The 21,596-nt window shown below is 43.7% G+C and overlaps 1 protein-coding gene across 11 annotated transcripts in view; it reads right to left on the reverse strand.

Annotated features, from left to right (window-relative positions):
* LOC128136076 (protein Hook homolog 3-like) overlaps positions 1-21,596 on the reverse strand; it is a 130,575-nt gene that overhangs the window by 69,542 nt on the left and 39,437 nt on the right. For 6 of the 11 annotated variants that reach the window (XM_052775167.1, XM_052775172.1, XM_052775170.1 and 3 more), the window contains 2 exons: positions 18,911-18,983; positions 541-591 (listed from right to left, as the gene is read on the reverse strand). In XM_052775167.1, the coding sequence (XP_052631127.1) occupies positions 541-591; positions 18,911-18,983 (124 nt within the window). The remainder of the gene's footprint in view (positions 1-540; positions 592-18,910; positions 18,984-21,596) is intronic. The other 5 variants (XM_052775173.1, XM_052775175.1, XM_052775177.1 and 2 more) reach the window with 1 other exon arrangement.

Below are 21,596 nucleotides of genomic sequence, written 5' to 3' on the forward strand. Positions count from 1 at the left end.
AAAAGTCAAGGAGTTTTCAGCTTCTCATGCCCAGCCAGCGAGAAGGCTGGAGGGGCACAAGAAGTTGGGAGGGGACACAGCCAGGGCAGCTGACCCAAAGTGGCCAAAGGGATATTCCATAGCATGTGATATCATGCCTAGTATATAAACCGGGGGGAGTTGGCCTGGGGGGAGTGCAACTCAGGAACTAACTGGGCATCAGTCGGTGAGTGGTGAGCAACTGCATTGTGCATCACTTGTTTTGTATATTCCAATCCTTTTATTATTATTATTGTCAGTTTATTATTGTTATTATTATCATTATTAGTTTCTTCCTTTCTGTTCTATTAAACTGTTCTTATCTCAACCCATGATTTTTACCTTTTTCCTCCCGATTCTCTCCCCCATCCCACTGGGTGGGGGGAGTGAGTGAGCAGCTGCGTGGTGCTTAGTTACCGGCTGGGGTTAAACCACGACACCCAATAAATCAGCAGACTATATTGTACATTGACAAGAATAACAAAAGAAAAGTGAATGTAAATTACTTAAGACTGCTCTTACCTCATGGTTATAATCCAGTATCCCTTTTAAAATTTTCTTCAAGTTGCTTACCTGTGGCAGGAAGAGGAAGGAAATACGTTAAAAATGCAGGGAACACCTAAATAGACGATAACTTACACAAATACTATATGGAGTAGAGAATCACACAAAAAACCCTCCCACACCCCACCATCAAGAATCATGCAATATACATCTATTTAAGTTCCCATGAGAATTTCTGTCTGAACAGTTTAAATTTGTATAGTTATGCAGTGGTTCCTTGTGATCAAATTTCTAGATGTTATCACAAGTCCACATGAAACAATGGAACCCAATTAGGTCTACGAAAAGACCACTACCCCCCCTGAAAACTACACACCACATTGTCTTGGATGGGTTTTAGATCAGACACAATGATTTTCTAAAAGAAGTCTTCTCTAGAGTACTTGTTTATCTTTGGATGTTTTTATATTTAAAAAATAAAATATTCTTTTCTTCTCTGCTTTTCTTGAAATACCCTGGTGAATCTTACTCTCTAGAAACATACACCTCCAAGCCAAAACCCCTAATAATCTCATATTTCACTTCTCAATCATACTCCTTCCTCTCTAAGCTACAGAAATTTATTTTTTCATGTTCTCATTAATTATTTCTCCTGGTTCCTACATTTTTTCATTGCTAATCTATGACTTCTTTACAATTAAATGCCTTCCTTACAATAATCAAGACAAAATTCCACATTTCTTGGCAGAATCTTCAATCCTATGCAACAATAACTACTGTAACACTTGCACAACCAATGCCAAAGTTAACTTCCATATAAGCAGGAGGCTTGTATTTATGCCACATTTCTCTAGTACTGAAGGGTTTCAGCTCACTTTCTGCTGAAAATTCATTTAGAACAAGTATCAAAAGAGCATGTATTAAAAATTATGAAGATATTGTATAGATCTCATAGCTCATATTTAGAATAAACAAATCTTCTGGTTGAAAATAACTTCTACAGATTCTCAGCCTATTACTGTCATAACATATTCAGCAAAGAATTTAAACAATGGAAGCAATGTGTTATCTCATTTGACAGGAAGTTTAAATAAATAACTTCTGTAAAGACTTCCTGAAGAGAGTGTGAGAGACTGAAAGAGTTAATGCCTCAAACATTGTGGTGGGGCAAGTTCTGCTTAAAGACAAACCCTGCACAGCAAGGAACCAAGGTGAAAAGCCCATCAGCTCAGACATCAGCAACAGGAGGGGGAGGGCGTGCTGGAGGGTGCCCAGCTCCCTGTTCTGATACAAAGATCAAACAATGGCCACTTCTGCAGGGAAGGAGAAGTTACTCCATAAACAACCCCCAAGCCCAAAGGCTCACAAACTGCTCATTAGCCTGACGAGTTTGGGTGCCCACCCGAAGGAGGGGCAAGGATGATAAAAGGACACAAACTGAAGCCCTGGGTGCGCAAGCCCACCGGAACTGGACCCCTTGGCTGACTGAACCAACGCTGGACCCAGGACTGGCGAAATCTTTCTCTCTTCCTTTTTCTCTCTCTGTCTTCTTCTCTCTTTTCTTTTCCTTTTCCACAATCCCTACACCTCATCCATTTCAAGACATAAACTGTTGACCAAGTCTGAGACTAAGAGTGGATCCAGCTGCCCCCGGGCCCTTCTCTGAGGAGGAGTCTAGAAAGCAAGGGGGTCTGCTCTGAACCTCGTGACTCAATGGGAGGGATCTCCTTATTCCCTGAATTGATGTATATGGTTACCCTGGGTTACACGGTTTACAGAAGTAGTCTTATGCCAATTCCTGTTGTGAGAAACCCTGCCACCTACTACCACGCCTCCCCAGTTCAGTTTGCTTCTGTCATGAATAAAATCTTTAACTGATCGTTTGGTGTCGTTTCACCTTAATTTAGCCCGAGGGAATTTCGAATTAAACATGACTCCCTGGTCTGTCCAGTCTGGGTCCTGACAGAGGGCTGGAGAGAATGGTTAGGAAGTTGAATTTTCCTGCGTAATCATGTCCCAGTTCAATTCATCTTATCTGAGACCTAAATAGCATACTGTCCTATGACAAAGTTTTACACCACATGTAATTACACTTCACAAGATGCATACTATTGACATCATAGAAGTTGTGACATGAAATGCAAAACTATAACAGAGGGAGGAGGGAGGGGAAATGAAACAGAACACCCAAATTTTTACTTTCTTTAAAACAAGAGATATTAATATATAATAGACTTTTGATATTGGACAGCCTCTTTAAGTTATCTATCTTCCAAAAAGATATGAGAACACACAGTAGAAAATAAATTAGGAAGCACTACACTGATATTCAAGGACAAATTATGAGCTCCAGCATAGCCAAAATGAGAGCTGCTGAAAGCTAAACTGTTCTGGTTTCAGCTGGGATAGAGTTAATTTTCTTTCAAGTAGCTGGTATAGAGTTATGTTTGGGGTTCAGTATGAGAAGAATGTTGATAACACACTGATGTTTTCAGTTGTTGCTAAGTAGTGTTTAGACTAAAAGTCAAGGATTTTTCAGCTTCTCATGCCCAGCCAGCAAGAAAGCTGGAGGGGCACAAGAAGTTGGGAGGGGACACAGCCAGGGCAGCTGACCCAAACTGGCCAAAGGGGTATTCCATACCATGTGACGTCATGCCTAGTATATAAACTGGGGGGAGTGGGGGTGGGGGATCGCCGCTTGGGGACTAACTGGGCATCGATCAGCGGGTGGTGAGCAATTGCATTGTGCATCACTTGTATATTCCAATCCTTTTATTATTACTGTTGTCATTTTATTAGTGTTATCATTATCATTATTAGTTTCTTCTTTTCTGTTCTATTAAACTGTTCTTATCTTAACCCACAAGTTTTACTTCTTTTTCCTGATTCTCTCCCCCATCCCACTGGGTGGGGGGGAAGTGAGTGAGCGGCTGCGTGGTGCTTAGTTGCTGACTGGGATTAAACTACGACAAAACTCAGTTTCTCTCCAAAGAAAAGTTCAAGAATGCAACAGGCTATTCATCGTAAAAGATAAAGGAGAGCCCTGAACTTAAAAATGGTGATGGTCTGACCATTTCATTCCTACTAAACCCACCACTTACATTAGCAGGAGTCAAAACCTGACCAACTATAGGCATATATAAAACATCACTGAACCTAAAGTTATACTGAAACATTCACCTAAACATCTAAAAAGACATACCAAGCACTCTGGCAACCTAAGGTAAGAAATAGAGATGCTACATGACAATCTGCAGACAACAGCTGTTCCTGTATCTCTTTTAATCGGATGTACACAAATCATTAGTTTATCTCCAGGTTTAATCCCCCTCTCCTGCTATCAAACACACCAGTTTTGGTCTAAGAACTTCAAAAATTTCCTAGATGATTGCCAAATGGTCCAGGCCCCACGACCTCTCTCAGTGATCATGCACTGTCATAACCAAAGTCTACAGCAAATTTAAGAATTATATCAATTGATTTTCATATCATTGCAAAGAATACTGTACTGATTGGAATATCAGTTTCAAACTTGATTCATTAAAAACCTTCCAGTTTGTAATTTGCCTCAGGCTGCTGCAGCAGAAAGCACCACAGAAAACCATGGGCCGTGTTTCTCCTCCATCTTCTCACTGCACTGCTTTGCAGTTTTAGTTTCCTGCTCTATTTAGTTTGCTATTCCCTCCCCCACATCCACCTGGTAGCTTCTAGACTGTTGACTCCATATTAGAACAAACATGATAGATAATAAGCAAATAACAGTCATTTTAATATCTGATAAATATTACTCAGTAACAGATGTTGTCCTGGATTCAGTTGGGATAGAGTTAATTTTCACAGGAACCTGGGAGGGGGCACAGCCAGGACAGCTGACCTGAACTAGCCAAGGAGCTATTCCATACCATGTGACATCATGCTCAGTATATAAATGGGGAGCGGGCTGGTGGGGAGCTCGCTCTCTCTGTGGGGGAAGTGGCGGAGCATCGGGTTCCGGGTGGTGAGCAGTTGCACTGTGCATCACTCATTTTGTATATTCTTTTATTAGTACTATTGTTGTTGTTGTAACTTCTCTTTTTGTGTTGTCCCAGTAAACTGCCCTTATCTCAACCCACAAGGTTCTATTTCTTTTTTTTTTCCTTTCTCCTTTCTGATTCTCCTCCCCATCCCACGGGAGGGTGCGGGGAGGAGTGAGCGAGCGGCTGCGTGGTCCTTTGTTACCGGCTGGGCTTAAACCACGACAGATGTGTACAAGGCTTAGTACCCAATAAGTGTGTAAAATCTGCACCCAATTAGTGTGTAAAATCTGCACCTAATTAAGCATATTCCAATCAATGCCAATAGTGTCAAACAAAGACCACCAATGGGAAACTTGAATGGGCATCAATGAAATATATAATTGTACTGAGGGGAAAAAGTTGGGGGTTGTTGTCCCAATGCAACTGTGACCCCCCCCCTGCTGCACTCTAAAGGATGTTCACATGTGGACATCTGCCACTTCTCTTCCTGGCTGGTTGCTGGGGAGAGTTTTCACTTCCTTTCTCTCCCTCTCTATCCCTATGTTTTAATTTGTGCCCATTGCCTCCTGTCTTGTCACTGGGCACCACTGAAAAGAGCCTGGCTCTGTCCTCTTTGTACCCTCCCTTCAGGTATTTATATACATCAATAAGATCCCCCCCTGAGCCTTCTCTCTAGAATAAACAGTCCCAGCTCTCTCAGCCTTTCCTCATAGGAGAGATGCTCCAGTCCCTTAATCATCTTTGTGGCCCTTTGTTGGAGTCTCTCCAGTATGTCCATGTCTCTCTTGTACTGGGAAGCCCCAAACTAGACACAATAATCCAGATGCAACCTCACCACTTCTGAGTAGAGAGGAAAGTTCACCTCCCTCGACCTGCTGGCAACACTCCTCCTAATGAAGCCTAGGATGCTGTTGGCTGCCTTTGCTGCAAGGACACATTGCTGCCTCATGTTCAACCTGGTGTCCACTCAGCACCCTCAGGTCCTTTTCTGCCAAGCTGCTTTCCTGATGGGTGACCCCCAGCATGTACTGGTGCCTGGGGTTGTTCCTCCCCAGGTGCAGGGCTTTGCCCTTCCCCTTGTTGAACTTCATGAGGTTCCTGTCAGCCCATTTCTCCAGCCTGTCCAGGTCCCTCTAGATGACAGCATGACCCTCTGGCATATCAGCCACTCCTCCCAGTTTTGTGTCATCAGCAAACTTGCTGAGGGTACACTCTGCCCCATCATCCAGATCATTAATGAGGAGGTTAAACACTATTGGCCCCAGTATCGACCCCTGGGGTACACGTCTAGTGACTTGCCTCCAACTGCACTTTGTGCCACTGATCACAACCCTCTGGGCCTGGTCATTCAGTCAATTCTCAGTCCACCTCACTGTCCATTTATCTAACTTGTACTTTGTCAACTTCTCTATGAGGATGTTAAGGGATACAATGTCAAAGGCTTTACTAAAGTCAAGGAAAACCACACTTACTGCTCTCCCCTCATCCACCAAGCTAGTCACCTCACTCTAGAAGGCTATCAGGTTGGTCAGGCATGATTTCTCCTTCATAAATCCATGCTGACTACTCCCAATCACCTTCTTGTCCTTCATGTGCCTGTAATTGGTTTCCAGGATTAGCTGCTCCATCACCTTCCCAGGGATCAGTGTGAGGCTGACCGGCCTGTAGTTCCCTGGGTCCTCTTTCTTGCCCTTCTTGAAGATAGGGGTGATATTTGCTCTCTTTCAGTCCTCAGGAACCTCTCCCAGTCACCACAACCTTTCAAGTACAATTTAGAGTGTCCTCGCAATGATATCAACCAGTTCCCTCAGCACTCATGGATACAACCCGTATCCCATGGTATTCTTCCAAGTAAATACCTGAAGAAGCCAAAGTCTGCTGTCCTGAAGTCCAGGTTTATGGTCCTGCTTTTTACTCTGCTCCCTCCCCTTAGGATCCTCTTAGGAGTTCACTCCAACATCTCATGGTCACTGCAGTCAAGGCTACCTCCAACTTTTACAACCCCAACCGGTTCTACATTGCTTGTAAGCATGAAGTCCAGCAGAGCACTTTTCCTTGTTGGCTCCTCAGTCACTTGTGTCAGGAAGTTGTCATTAATGCACTCTAGAAATCTCCTAGATTTCTTGTGCCCTGCTGAGTTGCCCTTCCAGCAGATATCAGGTTGGTTAAAGTCCCCCATGAGGACCAGGGCTTGTGAACATGAGGCTTCTTCCAGTTGTCTGAAGAAGGCCTCATCTATTTCTTCTTCCTGATTAGGCAGTCTGTAGCAAACACCCATCACCTGCCCTCTAATCCTGATCCATAAACTCCCAACTGGCTCCTGACTGGTCCCAAGTCATCTGTCTCCACAATTCCAATGGCCTACATTAGGATTTCTGCTGTGAACTGCATTCTGCAGGAATCTTTGTCTCTCCACTTAAAATACAGGGGGCCAAGAAAGACACCAACCTATTAGCTTTGGGGCCCGCCCCACCCTGATCACACACACAACTGTCTTCCATGAAAAGAAGTCCTATGAACATGCCTGTATCTTTGCTTGGCATGGGCAGGTATGGGCACTTGAGTTTAATTAGGAACCAAAGATATATTTTTAAAGGAGGTAGCTCTGAACACATTTCCAGATTATACTTATGTTGGGACATAGAGTACCTCAGAAGCTAAAGACACAGAAACAGAAATAACTATGTTAGTTACTACTTGATGTTAGGTGAATATCAGGCCATATTCAACAGCCCAAGAGACACAAGGCTGCCCCAGCTCCATGCCCCCAGGTCCAATCAGTAGCGAGGCTGAAGATGTATTCCCAGTAGGTACAGACACACAAAGCACATATATATACCACGTATATATGTATATACACAGATAGACACACTCAGCACTCACACAAATACAAAGAGCACCAATGGCCTCATGCTGTTCCCCATTCTGGCTGAGCAGGATGGAGGTCCATTAGTGGGAATGTATGTACATATGTATAATGTGGATCCCTCCAGCAGCAGGGCTCATTCAGTCTGCCCAGTAGCTGCCCCTGGATCCCAGTCTGCCCAGTTGCTAGCACCTGGACATATGAGCCCCTGAAGCTGCAGCCCCACTCAAGTTACTGGCAGAGATCATCTCACTCACACACACGTGCGCACACACATGCACAGAGCTGCCTGGAACTCTCTTGGTTCCCTAGTAGCCAACCCTCATAGTCTCACCCTTACAGACACACACATATACAAGTGGATTTCACCCTTAGAGACCTCCAGACCCTATGGTCTCTCCAGCAGCTGGCTGGGACTCCCCTGGTCCCTCTGATAGCCAGCTCCTACCATGGGCTCACCCTCAGAGACACACAACCCCCCAACTCCCAGGTCACTTCATCTAGTCACCGGCTAGTCTGCCTTGATATTCATTAGTGATCATACACTCGCTCACACCCCAGCAGCATTTGGTCCAGTTGCTGGCGCTACAGACACACAGGTGCTCTGGCCCCATGTCCCAGTCCAGTGGCTGGCACTTGATTTTTCTCACTCAGCTTTCTCCAGTCGCTGGTACCAAGGCACACGAGCCCTCCAACCTGGGAGGTTGAGCTGGAAGAAGACTCATCAGAGGCCTCCCCACTTTGCTTAGGTGCAGCAGATGCCTCGCCCTTGGGCCTGAGCTACGCTGTAGATATGCTGTGGCCAGCCTTGTCCCTTGCTAATCCGGACTTCACCCTCTGACTTGACTTCCTAGCTTGACCTCAGACCTGCCTTGTCACTATGGACTTGCCTGGCCATCACTGGACTATTGGCTGAACCTGGCTGCTGTAACCAGGCCTGCCCTGTTCTCCTTGCTGTGGAACCGTGCTCTGTCGGTGAGGCCACTGCTCCTGCCTGCCTTGCTGTCACCCTTGGTTCCAAGCTCACCTGCCGTTGCAGAGCACCCACTTCTGCAGCTCTCTAACATAGCATGATAAAATTAAGCAGAGATAGGCACAAATGTCAATCACAAGTCATTAATTGTTTAAAATTTCTGTTCTAACATATCAGCACCCCTTGACCACTGAACTATTTTTGTTTAAAGAATTTCATTCTTGTGAAATTCTAGCAAGACAATTGTCGTGGTTTCAGCCCAGCCGGTAACAAAGCACCACGCTCACTCCTCCTCCCCCTCCCCACCCTGGCCACAGTGAGATGAGGAGTGTGAAATGTATATCGGCTTTTGCAAAATGAGAACACAGAAATTTGCCTAACTACTGCATAAGTTACATCCCGAAAGGATGTTTGCCTCACTGCCACTAAATTAGGCCTTAACACGGGAAATATGTAGTTAATATATTCCGGGCATCAATTGTATTTTATAGTTTGTAGGTAATAAATGGGCACAAGCAGAATATGTAGTTTCTTTTGATGAGATAAGACATCCTGTAACTCAAGTAATTAAAGGATGTGTAGATAGATTTGTGAAAACATAGAAAAACAGACATATGGACTCAAGGACAAGTAAAATTGAGAACACAAGTAAGAAGATAAGGAGTGATTTGTTAGCATGAGAACAGCATTTTGGGGGTCAAAGATTATTTGACATGAAAGATACGAGACGAACAATGGAAAACCAGGAGTTTAATGTGAAAATATTAAAAAGTGTGACTAGAGGAAAACGACAGGGTGAAAAGTGCAGCCAGAGGAAGACTACTGACTTCATCCCTTGCAGATCCCCGAAGGCCCCTCTGAACCACAAGAGACGCGCGCAAGGGGGGGTGGTCTGGGGCGGAGTTATGTTAATAGATACCTGAAATATTAAAATAACCCCTTTGAAATACCACAAACACAGTGTATAAAAAGGCAAGTTTGGGTATAACCAGTGCGCCTCTGGTTTTGACCATGCGCCCAGCGCTGTTTGCCTTTGTTCTATAATAAACTTGTAAAATTCAGGAAATTCAGCGTGAGTGCATTTCTCACAAGGAGAAAATATAAAGAAAGGCTTGTGGGTCGAGATAAGGACAGGGAGGGGTCACTCCCCACTTATGGTCACGGGCAAAAGACAGGCTCAACTTGGGGAAGAAACAAAATCAATTTAATTTACTACAAATCAAATCAAATCAAAACAAGGATATTAGGAAGTAAACCCAAACCTTAGAACACCTTCCCCCCACCCCTCCCTCCTTCCCGGCTCAACTCCACTCCCAGTTCTCTCTACCTCCTCCCCCCAGAAGCACAGGGGAACAGGGGATGGGGGTTGGGGTCAGCTCGCCACACATTGTCTCTGCCGCTCCTTCCTCCTCGGGGGGAGGGCTCCTCACTCGTCCCCTGCTCCACCGTGGGGTCCCTCCCACAGGAGACAGTCCTTCACGAGCTTCTCCAACGTGAGTCCTTTCCACAGGCTGCAGTTCCTCACGAACTTCCCTGGTGTGGGTCCTTTCCGCGGGCTGATCTTCAGTCACAGGCTGCTCCAGTGCGGGCTTTCCCATGGAGTCACGGCCATCTTCAGGGGCCTCCACTCCACTGTTCACCTCCATGGGCTGCAGGGGAACAGCCTGCCATCTCACCATGGGCTGCAGGGGCATCAACCTTCTCAGGCACCCCTCCTCCCCCTCCTTCTTCACTGACCTCGGTATCTGCATAGGTATTCCTCTCACATTCCAATCTCCCTACTCACTACCAGTTCCCCTTCTTAAATATGTTATCCCAGAGGCGCTACCACCGTCACTGATTGGGTCGGCCTGGGCCAGAGGTGGGTCTGACTTGGAGCCAGGGGAGCTTCTAGCAGCTTCTCACAGGAGCCACCCCTGCAGCCCCCTCCCCCGCTACCAACAAAAAAACCCGTGCCACACAAACCCATAACAACAATTAAGTTACTTTTTGGTGCTATTTCGTAGTTTCAGTGAAGGCTGGGTTTTTTTGTTTTCAAAATGTGTCAGTAGGAAATATTGGTTTGCATACAGTTAAAAAGTGATTATAGGAAGTATTTAGTTCTTAATCAGGAAAGAGTTCTCTCTATGTTCACAGATTTCTTTTTGTTAGCCACAACATAAAATTATATTTAAGCCAGTAATGAAAAGTAGGGTTTTCATTCCCAAACGGGGGAAAAAAATGAACTGCTAAGCTTAGTGTTTATATAAGTTTTGCCCCTGAAATTCTATCTTCCAGGAAGCAAACTGTATCTGTATTAGAACACGATATTTAAATAGAATGGGTCGGTTTTAATATACAGTATACTAACTGGCTGGATGCTTTCTACTCTGCCAGTCCCTAGGGTTCTAACATTTCCTTTATTCTATCCTATACTATCCTATCCATTACTCAAATCTCTGAAGCCAAAGTCTGCTCTCAAACCAAGACTATAATGACCTGTGACTGTACAGATTTATTTGAAACTAGCTGGCTGCCAGGTACCCACCAAGCTGCTCTATCACTCCCCCTCCTTAATAGGACAGGGGGAGAAAATACAATGGAAAAGCTCATAGGTCAAGATAAGGACAGGGAGATCACTCATCAATTACCATCACAGGCAAAACAGACTTGGGGAAATGAATTTAATTTATTGCCAATTAAAAAAAGAGTAGGATAATGAGAAATAAGAACAAATCTAAAAACACCTTCCCCCCACCCCTCCCTTCTTGCTAGGTTCAACTTCACTCCTGACTTCTCTACCTCATCCTCCGCCCAAGCAGCGCAGGGGGATGGGTAATAGGGAGTTGCAGTCAGGTCATAACACTTCATCTCTGCTGCTCCTTCCTCCTCACACTCTTCCCCTGCTCTAGTGTGGGGTCCTACCCACACGATACAGTCCTCCACGAACTTCTCCAACGTGGGTCCTTCCCACAGGATGCAGTTCTTCAAGAGCTCCTCCAGCATGGGTCCGTTCCGCAGGGTGCAGTCCTTCAGGAACAGACTGCTCCAGCATGGTTCCCCCGTGGGGTCACAGGTCCTGCCAGAAAACCTGCTCCCACGTGGGCTCCTCTCCACGGGCCACAGTTCCTGCCAGGAGCCTGCTCCTGCATGGGCTCTCCACAGGCTGCATTTTCCTTCAGGGCACATTTACCTGCTCTGGTGTGGGGTCCTCCATGGGCTACAGGGGAAATCTCTGCTCTGGAACCTGGAGCACCTCCTCCCCCTCCCTCTTCACTGACCTTGGTATCTGCAGGGTTGTTTCTCTCACATATTCCCATTCCTCTCCCTCAGCTGCTGCTGCGCAGCGTTTTTTTACCCTTTCTTAAATATGTTATCACAGAGTTGCTACCACCGTCACTAATTGGTTCAGCTTTGGCCAGCAGTGGGTCTGTCTTGGAGCCGTCTGGAACTGGCTCCATCCGACATGGGGACAGCTTCTGGTGTCTTCTCACAGAAGCCACCCCTGTAGCCCCCCCTGCTACCAAAACCTTGCCATGTAAACACAATACAGTATAGCAACTGAACAATACTTTTAATAAGACAGTGTCCTTGCAGATATCAGCAAGTAAAACAAGTAACTAACTGAATAGAAAGATAACTTACAATGTGGGGGGACAGGAGAGGAGTGAGCCATGTATCCATGTATTCTTCCATAATTCTCCATACGCAAGAACATTCAATCAAAGTTTACAATTGGGTATTTTTCTAAATAGTTGTGTCAATGGTGCCAAGATTACTGGTCAAAGAGAAGGTATCAGAGAAGTGGGACAACAATGCCTGCTGTCGTGGTTTAACCCCAGCCAGCAACTAAACACCACACAGCCGCTCACTCACTCCCCCCCACCCAGTGGGATGGGGGAGAAAATCGGGAAAAGAAGCAAAACCCGTGGGTTGAGATAAGAACGGTTTAATAGAACAGAAAAAAAGAAGAAACTAATAATGATAAGGATAACACTAATAAAATGACAACAGCAATAATGAAAGGATTGGAATGTACAAATGATGCGCAGTGCAATTGCTCACCACCCGCCGACCGACACCCCACCAGTCCCCGAGCGGCGAATCCCTGCCCCCACTTCCCCGTTCCTATACTAGATGGGACGTCACATGGTATGGAATACCCCATTGGCCAGTTTGGGTCAGCTGCCCTGGCTGTGTCCTGTGCCAACTTCTTGTGCCCCTCCAGCTTTCTCACTGGCTGGGCATGAGAAGCTGAAAAATCCTTGACATTAGACTAAACACTACTGAGCAACAACTGAAGACATCAGTGTTATCAACATTCTTCACATACTGAACTCAAAACATAGCACTGTACCAGCTACTAGGAAGACAGTTAACTCTATCCCAGCTGAAACCAGGACACCTGCGCATTCTATCTTGTCACCCATTTTCCATTCTAGGCTGGTGTGGGATACTTGGAAAGTAATGGGCACATAGTGAACAATCCAGACTCAATGGAATTGATCAATTTGTGAGCCAAGGATGTTTTGTAGGCAGCAGGCTTCAAGGACGCTTTGCTTGTGGACACATATTTAGCTAACGGTAGTAAGAGCATTCCAGATGCCTTTAGAAGGCCTTGAACAGAATAAACAAGAAGACAAAAAAAAGAAAGATACCAATTAGAAGAACACAGGTGCGCATTCCACGATAAAGGGAACTTGGCACAAAGAACCTCAATTCGGCAGCTTATCTTGACCAATTAGACTGAGACAAGTTTCGCATGTTTTAGTTAATACAACCAATTATGCCTTATGTTTATGCGCGTGTACAGTGTTGATATAACCAATCATTAGGTGTAACTAGGCGCGTGGACAGCACATGCTAACCAATCTCTAATTTGCTTATGCGTGAACAGTAACTAGAATGAACATATAAACCAAGCTATCTTGGCAATAAAGTGGCATCTGCTTGATCATATTGATTGTGTGCAGTGTCCGTGACTTCCGCGTCAACAAGTGGCGCCCGAACAGGGACCCTCGGATCGGTGTTGAATTCTACGACAGGAACCGACGGAGAGAGGGTGCGGAAGCCGGCCGTAGGCGAGTGCTGCCCTGGCACTCGGGAAAAAAAAACGGTACCGTTGTGGGAATCTCGTCCTGATCAGGCGAGCGGCCGGGGAGGAGATGGGGTCCACTATGTCCAAGGAAGAGGCAGCAGTGGTTAAGCTCCTCCAACATATGCTCTCTACGAGAGGATTAAGTTATGACTCGTCTACCCTGAAAGCCCTGTTACTATGGGCGAGAGAAAAAAGCTTACTCCCTACTTTTGGAGATGCTTTTGCCATCCCTACTTGGGAAAAGATAGGGCAAGAATTATGGCATAGCATAAGTTCGGGTTCAAAAGAGGCGAGCAGATATTCCACCATGTGGAAGTTAATTATAGAAACTTTAAAAGATATGAAAGCTGAACGTTCGGCAGTAGCTTCTGCCGCACTGCAGCCCAAAGGGCCACAAGGGATGCCATCCCCGGCGAGCTTCACCTTTGTGCTACCACAAATTCCAGCCGTTGTTCCAGCCCGTGTATCCGGTGCAGGGGCTAGTGCAGTCAGGAAATCTGCGGTAGCAGATCCAGAGCCCAGAGATCAGCCCTTGGAAAAAGCCAACAGCCTGGCAGAATTTCCACCACCACCAGCAGAAGAGACGGAAAACAACTTAGTCTCTAATTCTCGTCCTCCACCACCCTTCAACGTAGGATTTTCATCGTTCCCGCGACCACCTCCAATGAATCCTTGTGTTTCCCAGGACATATCGGGTGAGATCGGTGCCGTGGCTCCTTTGCCACAGCCACCTCCGGTGACCTTATTAACAGGGAGTGGGGTGGGAGATCCGGCAAAAAGATGGAAGGGGGTAATCAGAGATGCTTTAATTGAAGGTGAAATTATTCCATCTGCGTTTCCAGTTGTGGCAGGGGCACATGGGGGTCCTGTTTGGGAAGCGTTAGACTGGAAAGTTTTAAAGGAAGCTAAGGCAGCAGTCACTCAATATGGGTTAAAATCACCATACAGTCAATCTGTTATTCAACATGTATTTTCTGCACATTTATTGACACCATACAATGTTAAAATGATTGTGCAAATGTTACTGCTTCCATCCCAGCAGATCCAATTTTATCAAAGCTGGCAAGCGACCTGTGAAAATGCAGCCGCTATCCCACGACAGAACGGGGATCCTTTGTTTGGAGTGCAAGCTCAAATGTTATTGGGGGCAGGTCCTTATGCCAGATCAGGATGGCAGGCACAATTTGCCATAGAAGTTTTACAACTCAGTCAAGATTTAGCTTTTAAAGCATTGAACAGAAACCTTTTAATTAGTGTGGGTACAGCTTTTGAGCTTAGTACCTGGGAAGCTATCGGAACCTCCCTATGGGATGAAATTAGTGACGGGTCTAAAGAAGTTAAAGGTCTTACAACTTTATGGAAATTAATTAAGACAACTCTGCAAGAAATGAAAGCAGATCGTAATGCGTCTGCGTCTGCTTTTGCTGCTCTCTCTCCCACTGCAAGCGAAGGAGAAACACGGGGAGAAAAACATAATGCAGCGAGAGAGACTTTTGGCTTCCCTGGAGCTTGTCCGCCTGCTCCTGTGCCCTTGACTTCTGCTCCACTCCCTGGGACTGCCGATATTAATCAGCTATCTGACAGTTCCCAAGCCTCCCTAACCGTACGCTTAAAGGAAACCCTACAGAATCAGGAAGCAAGTAAAAATCTGCCTACGAGAAAACAGCCCCCAGATATTGCCACTCAACATGAACAAATTATACCTAGCATATACCCTCCATTGCCTCCGTCTACGCCTGGGTCGCCTCAAGAGTATGAAGAGGGGCCGGAGTTCACTTTGCAGCAGTTGCAGTCAGTAATAGAAAAGCTGGCACAGCTGGAGGCTGCTGTGAAGCGAGAAAAACCGCCAGCCGTATCCTTTGATGCACCCCCTTCCCCCCCCCCCACTTTCCTCCTCCTCACTGCATTTGGCCTGTTATAGGTGACACACATAAGTGAAGAATGGATGATCCAACAACCAAAACAGAATGTATGGGTAATCTTGGCGAACATAACGCATCAAGAAGCTATCTATTTTACTTGTATATAGAAATGCTACAGCTTAGTGTAACTATATCTATTCCAGAATATCATGCTTTTTTTTCTATTCCAGCTGCTTTACCTGCAGGGATGTTTTTAATTTGTGGGGATAGAGCGTGGGAGGGAATTTCATCGAAACTTAACAGGAGGCCATGTAGCCTCGGACAATTTACGTTACTGACACCCGATATCAATATGATTCCCAGTAAAAGACTCACGATAACTAACACAGGGTTAAGTGGATGACTAACAAGTTTAAGAATTACGGGATGGTTGAAAGATTTGCTTATGCATGGCTTAATTATTCTAATTGTAGTATTAGCAGTTGTAATGATTGTACCATATATTATAAAAATTGTTGAACGTATGATTGCAAAAGCATTTCATGTAACTTGGCTTGCACAAAAACAAAAAGGGGGAATTGTGGGAGATTTCATGGAAGATGGGGGACATTTCTTTGAGCCTGATTATTTAGAGCTAGCATAAGTAGGCTGCAGTTAGCATGAGTGGGCCGGAGTACGTGACAGCTGCAGTATGAACGGACTTTGAACCACCAGAAAAACAACAGACATGAGGAACTTAGACAGTGGAGCAATTAATAAACAAGATAACAGAACTGCAGAGGCAAGAAGGAGCTGCAAGAGCTTTAATGCAATTAAGAAAGCTGTCATTTTGGCTTAGAGCATTTAACTGCGGGATGGGGACTTAGGAGTTGGTTTGTATCTTTGTTAAAAATCGGGGTTTCTTTTATTCTTGTATATTTTATTAGGTATAATGTTGCTTTTACTGTGTTTAATTAATTGTGCTCATAGATCTTGTAGGTCACCTTGGCCAACATAACAGGTCAAGATTCTCTGTGCATTGCAACTGCATCACAAAACCCATGAACCAGTAGACAGGATGGCTATGACTCGTGCAGAGCGCCTGGCCAGCGAGCGTATGCGTCATAGGCTCCCCATGTTGCAACCGAGGCGGATTTTGGCACCCGCTGGCCACGTGTGCTGAAATCCGATCCTCTGCAAATGTATAAATACCGGGATTTTCCGAAGAGCATCGGGCTGGTGTACGGCAAGGCCATCGTTGCCTCCATGGGGACGCCCATGTAAAGCTGGCACCTACCGATTGCTGGGCTGAGTTTGCGGTGCAAGACGGCATGCAATGTTGCAGAATAGAGCTGCTATTGATTTTCTATTGCTAGCACATGGTCATGGTTGTGAAGATTTAGATGGAATGTGTTGTATGAATTTATCTGATCACTCTGAATCGGTCCATAAAGCTATACAAATAATGAAGGACCAAGTTCAAAAACTGCAGGTTAGTGATGGTTTGGGATGGTTAGACAGGCTGTTTACCCATTGGGGAATTATGGGATGGATAAGAGATCTGTTAAAAATGCTGGGAATTGTTTTGTTAGTATTGGTAGTCTTGTTATTAATTATCCCTTGTATACTCAGTTGTTTAGGAAGGATGGTACAGAATGCAATGGCTAAAGTCTGGATTGTTCAAAAACAAAAAGAGGGATTTGTGGGATACTTGGAAAGTAATGGGCACATAGTGAACAATCCAGACTCAATGGAATTGATCAATTTGTGAGCCAAGGATGTTTTGTAGGCAGCAGGCTTCAAGGACGCTTTGCTTGTGGACACATATTTAGCTAACGGTAGTAAGAGCATTCCAGATGCCTTTAGAAGGCCTTGAACAGAATAAACAAGAAGACAAAAAAAAGAAAGATACCAATTAGAAGAACACAGGTGCGCATTCCACGATAAAGGGAACTTGGCACAAAGAACCTCAATTCGGCAGCTTATCTTGACCAATTAGACTGAGACAAGTTTCGCATGTTTTAGTTAATACAACCAATTATGCCTTATGTTTATGCGCGTGTACAGTGTTGTTATAACCAATCACTAGGTGTAACTAGGCGCATGGACAGCTCATGCTAACCAATCTCTAGTTTGCTTATGCGTGAACAGTAACTAGAATGAACATATAAACCGAGCTATCTTGGCAATAAAGTGGCATCTGCTTGATCATATTGATTGTGTGCAGTGTCCATGACTTCCGCGTCAACAGGCTGGATTGCTGGATCCTTTATTTGGTTTGTAATACCGACAGCTCATACAAGTTGACTATTGCACCATATGGTGTTGGATACAGAGAGCGACTGTATAACAACAAGAATATACCTCAACAAGCTATCAGTTACTTGAAATAAATTGCTCTATGAGCAGCAGAACCAACAAAGCTGGTTTGGGGAGGAATGTCCCTTGTCCCCCAGCCCACCCATACTGCCTCATCAGTTTCCCTCACTTCTGCTGGCAACCCCATTAGTCAAGAGACAGTACATGCTATACATAAGTCCAGAGTTACACGTGACTGGCCAGGCAGTGTAGACAATACTGACAGGTCTGTTGGCCAAACCAAAACATGTACAACAGCAGTCCTCCCTACCTTTTCGTCATAAGGCACTTATTTGTGCATCTTCTCTATTAAGCCACTGATGTTCATAAGTCTATAAGAACTAAAACATCTCAGAATTCTAAGTCCTTTGCCAAACATGGCTGAAACAGGTTCAGAAAGACTTTTGCACACCAGAACAAGGTGAATTTATGGGACACATGAACTGACAGACAAACCATGCCAGTATTGTTTCCCCAGGAAACTAGGTTGGAAATGTCATATTAGGAAGTCACATATATCCTGATTTTTCTCATCAAATGTGGTCAGTGTACATTTGAATTTACTTTTTACCTAAAGCTACACTGACATATAAATGGCTAACTATGTTCTTTCAGGTTTTAAGCCCAAATGCTCCTGAATTACAGCAGCGAAACTTCTACTGCCTTGAAGGTTTGCATAAGAAAGAATAAAGAAAAAGTACTAGCATACCAGGTGGCAGAAATGATCTAGCAAATACAGTGTTGTTAACATACATGCTGATTAAACACAAAAAAGAAGAGCACCACTTTCTCCTCTACAGCTCAATAATTTTGCAGAGCTGTCAAAGTAAAAAGAATCATCATTTTGCTTTTTTATGCAAATAAATTACTTATTACTTTGCTATTTTTATGCAGTCATTTCTCAGAGCATAAACTTTTTTTGAAAGTGTAATTATTTTCACACTTTGCAATAAAAAGAGTAAATCCCTTTATTCACACTTCTCAGTTGCTCAAATGTTAGTTTAAACAAACGATTTATTTTAAGATTTATTTTTCATCTTAAGTTATTGAAACTTATTTACAAACTCAGCTTTTGTTTGTTTTTTCTTCATTAAAGTACAGGATAATAATAATGTAACAACTAAAATCATCTTACATTCAATATACTCTATTATAAAGCAAAGTGGTAATTTAAAAATACATTACTATTTAAGCACAAACAATATTGTACTAAGAACTGATAAACAGATTTGCAGGCAAGCAAAACAAACCAAATACCTTTAGCCTCCAATTATCTCCTACTTCTGTTTTGATTCTGTTTAACCAGTTTTCATCAAAGTAAGATGGATCTCTGAAAATACATAAAAAGTTAGAACATTTGTTAAGAACACAAATTTCAAGTACTGATACCTTAGTGACTCAACATCTATTTTAGGCAGATTTAAGTGACTACCTATATAGATACGGTCAGTATACAAAAGTTCAGAATCCTGCTATTATTAATTTATCTAAGTATTTACACCCTGCTCATATCCCAGCTTTACCTGCATGCTATGGGTAGTTAATACTTTTGAGGAAACTGCAACACTTGGAAAGCATCTTGCAAATTTCTTCCATGTCTCCAAGTTGAAAGTGTTCCTTTCTTAATGTTACAGATTGTCGGCTAATGCTGGGGCTTAAACTCTCAGGAGAAGCTACCATGTTTGCAACACTTGAAAACATTAGTAAAATTAAAGGGGTTTTTTCCCCACATCAAGAATTAGAATCATAGAATCATTTAGGTTGGAAAAGACCTTTAAGATCATCAAGTCCAACCATCAACCATGCTCACTAAACCATGTCCTGAAGTGCCACATCTACGCGTTTTTTGAATACCTCCAGGGATGGTGACTCCACCACTTCCCTGGGCAGCCTATTCCAATGTGTGACAACTCTTTCAGTAAAGAAATTTTTCCTAATATCCAACCTAAACCTCCCTTGCCGCAACTTGAGGCCATTTCCTCTTGTCCTATCTCCAGCCACCTGACAGAAAAGACCAGTACCCACCTCACTACAACCCCCTTTCAGGTAGTTGTAGAGAGCAACAAGGTCTCCCCTCAGCCTCCTTTTCTCCACACTAAACAACCCCAGCTCCCTCAGCTGCTCCTCATAAGACTTGTGCTCCAGGCCCCTCACCAACTTGGTTGCCCTTCTCTGGACACGCTCCAACACCTCAATGTCTTTCCTGTAGTGAGGGGCCCACTGCTAGATGCTGGCTGCAACACTCAAACAGGAAAGCGTGAGAATGAACAAAATATTCTGCCTTTATACACTCAAAAATGTTAAAAGCAGCACTGGAATTAAGTATTTGCTACTGAGAACATACTTATCTGTTATACTTTCTATCAAACATCACAGTTTTTCCAAATATTTCTTCATGGCAATTCTTCACAAAAAGATTTGCCATTACCTTTCTTTAAAGGATTTTCCATCTTCTGCACTCTGATGAAGCAATCAAGATAGACACAGAAAAAGAGAACACCTATTGCTTGTATAGCATATTGCTATTACTATAAACCTCCTTCCTCTCTTGCACATCTTCCGTGAGCTACTTATTCATGACAACTAACACTCCCTTCCTCTTGCCCCCCAATTCAGAGAAAAGATTATCTAAAAGGGTAACATTTCCTAATGCTCACTGAAGTCATATTTTCCATTCTACAACACAGATTTAGGACAGTGTTATGATCAGAACTGAAGAGAGATAAGGCATTAAAAATAAGTGGTATTAAAGCAATATGCCAACATAAGGAAAGACTCATATTTCAGATGAAAAATAGTCACTACAGTCCAAAAAAGAATGGCATTTTTTGAAAAGGCAAGGCTCTTGAGAGTCAATGTAGTAGTCAATCTCCAGATTTTGGTTTCACAAAAAGTAATCCTAATTTCTGGACTTAAACTATCACATGTTGCTGCCAAACACTATTAAATTTACTGCTCTATTCTCCAGAGAGACACCAAGTGAACATAATTATCTGTGCCTCACTGGCAAAGAAGACCAAGAGGACTTTCTTAGCGGTCTCGTCTTATCATCCTTAAAGGCCATGGTAGGTCACAAACATTTTCAGCTGCTTCAAGGCTGCAATGCCATGATTATGTCAATTCCTGGCCTTATATTTTCATTGTAAAAAAACCTAGTCTGAAAAACAAGATGGAAAACAACATGGAAATGCCCACAAGGAGACATGTACTTGGAAGAACTGGATGGCTAACACTGCATATGCAATATTCAACAAGGAAGGCATCAGTTGAGGAAAAAATGTAAAATTTAGGGTTCAGCACCAATTCAGTTCACCCTTGGAGTCCTATATTTCAACAGTGATTAAAAAGCTTTTCTTAGCTACAGCAGCAATGATTGATGCAGAGATCAAACGTCTACCTTCACTTTCTTCTTGACAGAAGTCATGGATTGCCTACACTTTTATTTAGCTCATTGGACATTCATTTTTGGAAGGCTCTTTGAAATGCAATTAAGTTAAATGTGAGTGTCCCATCTGGTCTTCATGAAGGACAGAAGGACTAAAAGCTGATAAACAATCTATTAAAAGTAATTCACACATAACAATAGTCAGAAAAGTGCCAACAACAATTCTCTTTACAGCACCTCAATGGCAGATTAAATAATAGCTAGAAACATCTAAAGTACGATGCCAGCAAAAGAGAGTTGTAAGAGGGTAATCGCCAAGCAAGTCTAAAACAATCATACTTTCTTCCACTGTTGGGAAGTCACCTCAGTATTGTTCCTAATGCAACTGTCAAAATTTCTGTTCTCTTATCAAAAGTTCTAAAGTTCAGATCATTAGAATTAACATCTGTCATGGTTTAACCCCAGGCAGCAACTAAGCACCATGCAGCCACTCACTCACTTCCCCCCACCCAGTGGGATGGGGGAGAGAATCGAGGGAAAAAAAAAAAGTAAAACTCA

This window comes from Harpia harpyja, chromosome W, assembly GCF_026419915.1.
Source record: "Harpia harpyja isolate bHarHar1 chromosome W, bHarHar1 primary haplotype, whole genome shotgun sequence".
In the NCBI taxonomy this organism is placed as follows: domain Eukaryota; kingdom Metazoa; phylum Chordata; class Aves; order Accipitriformes; family Accipitridae; genus Harpia; species Harpia harpyja.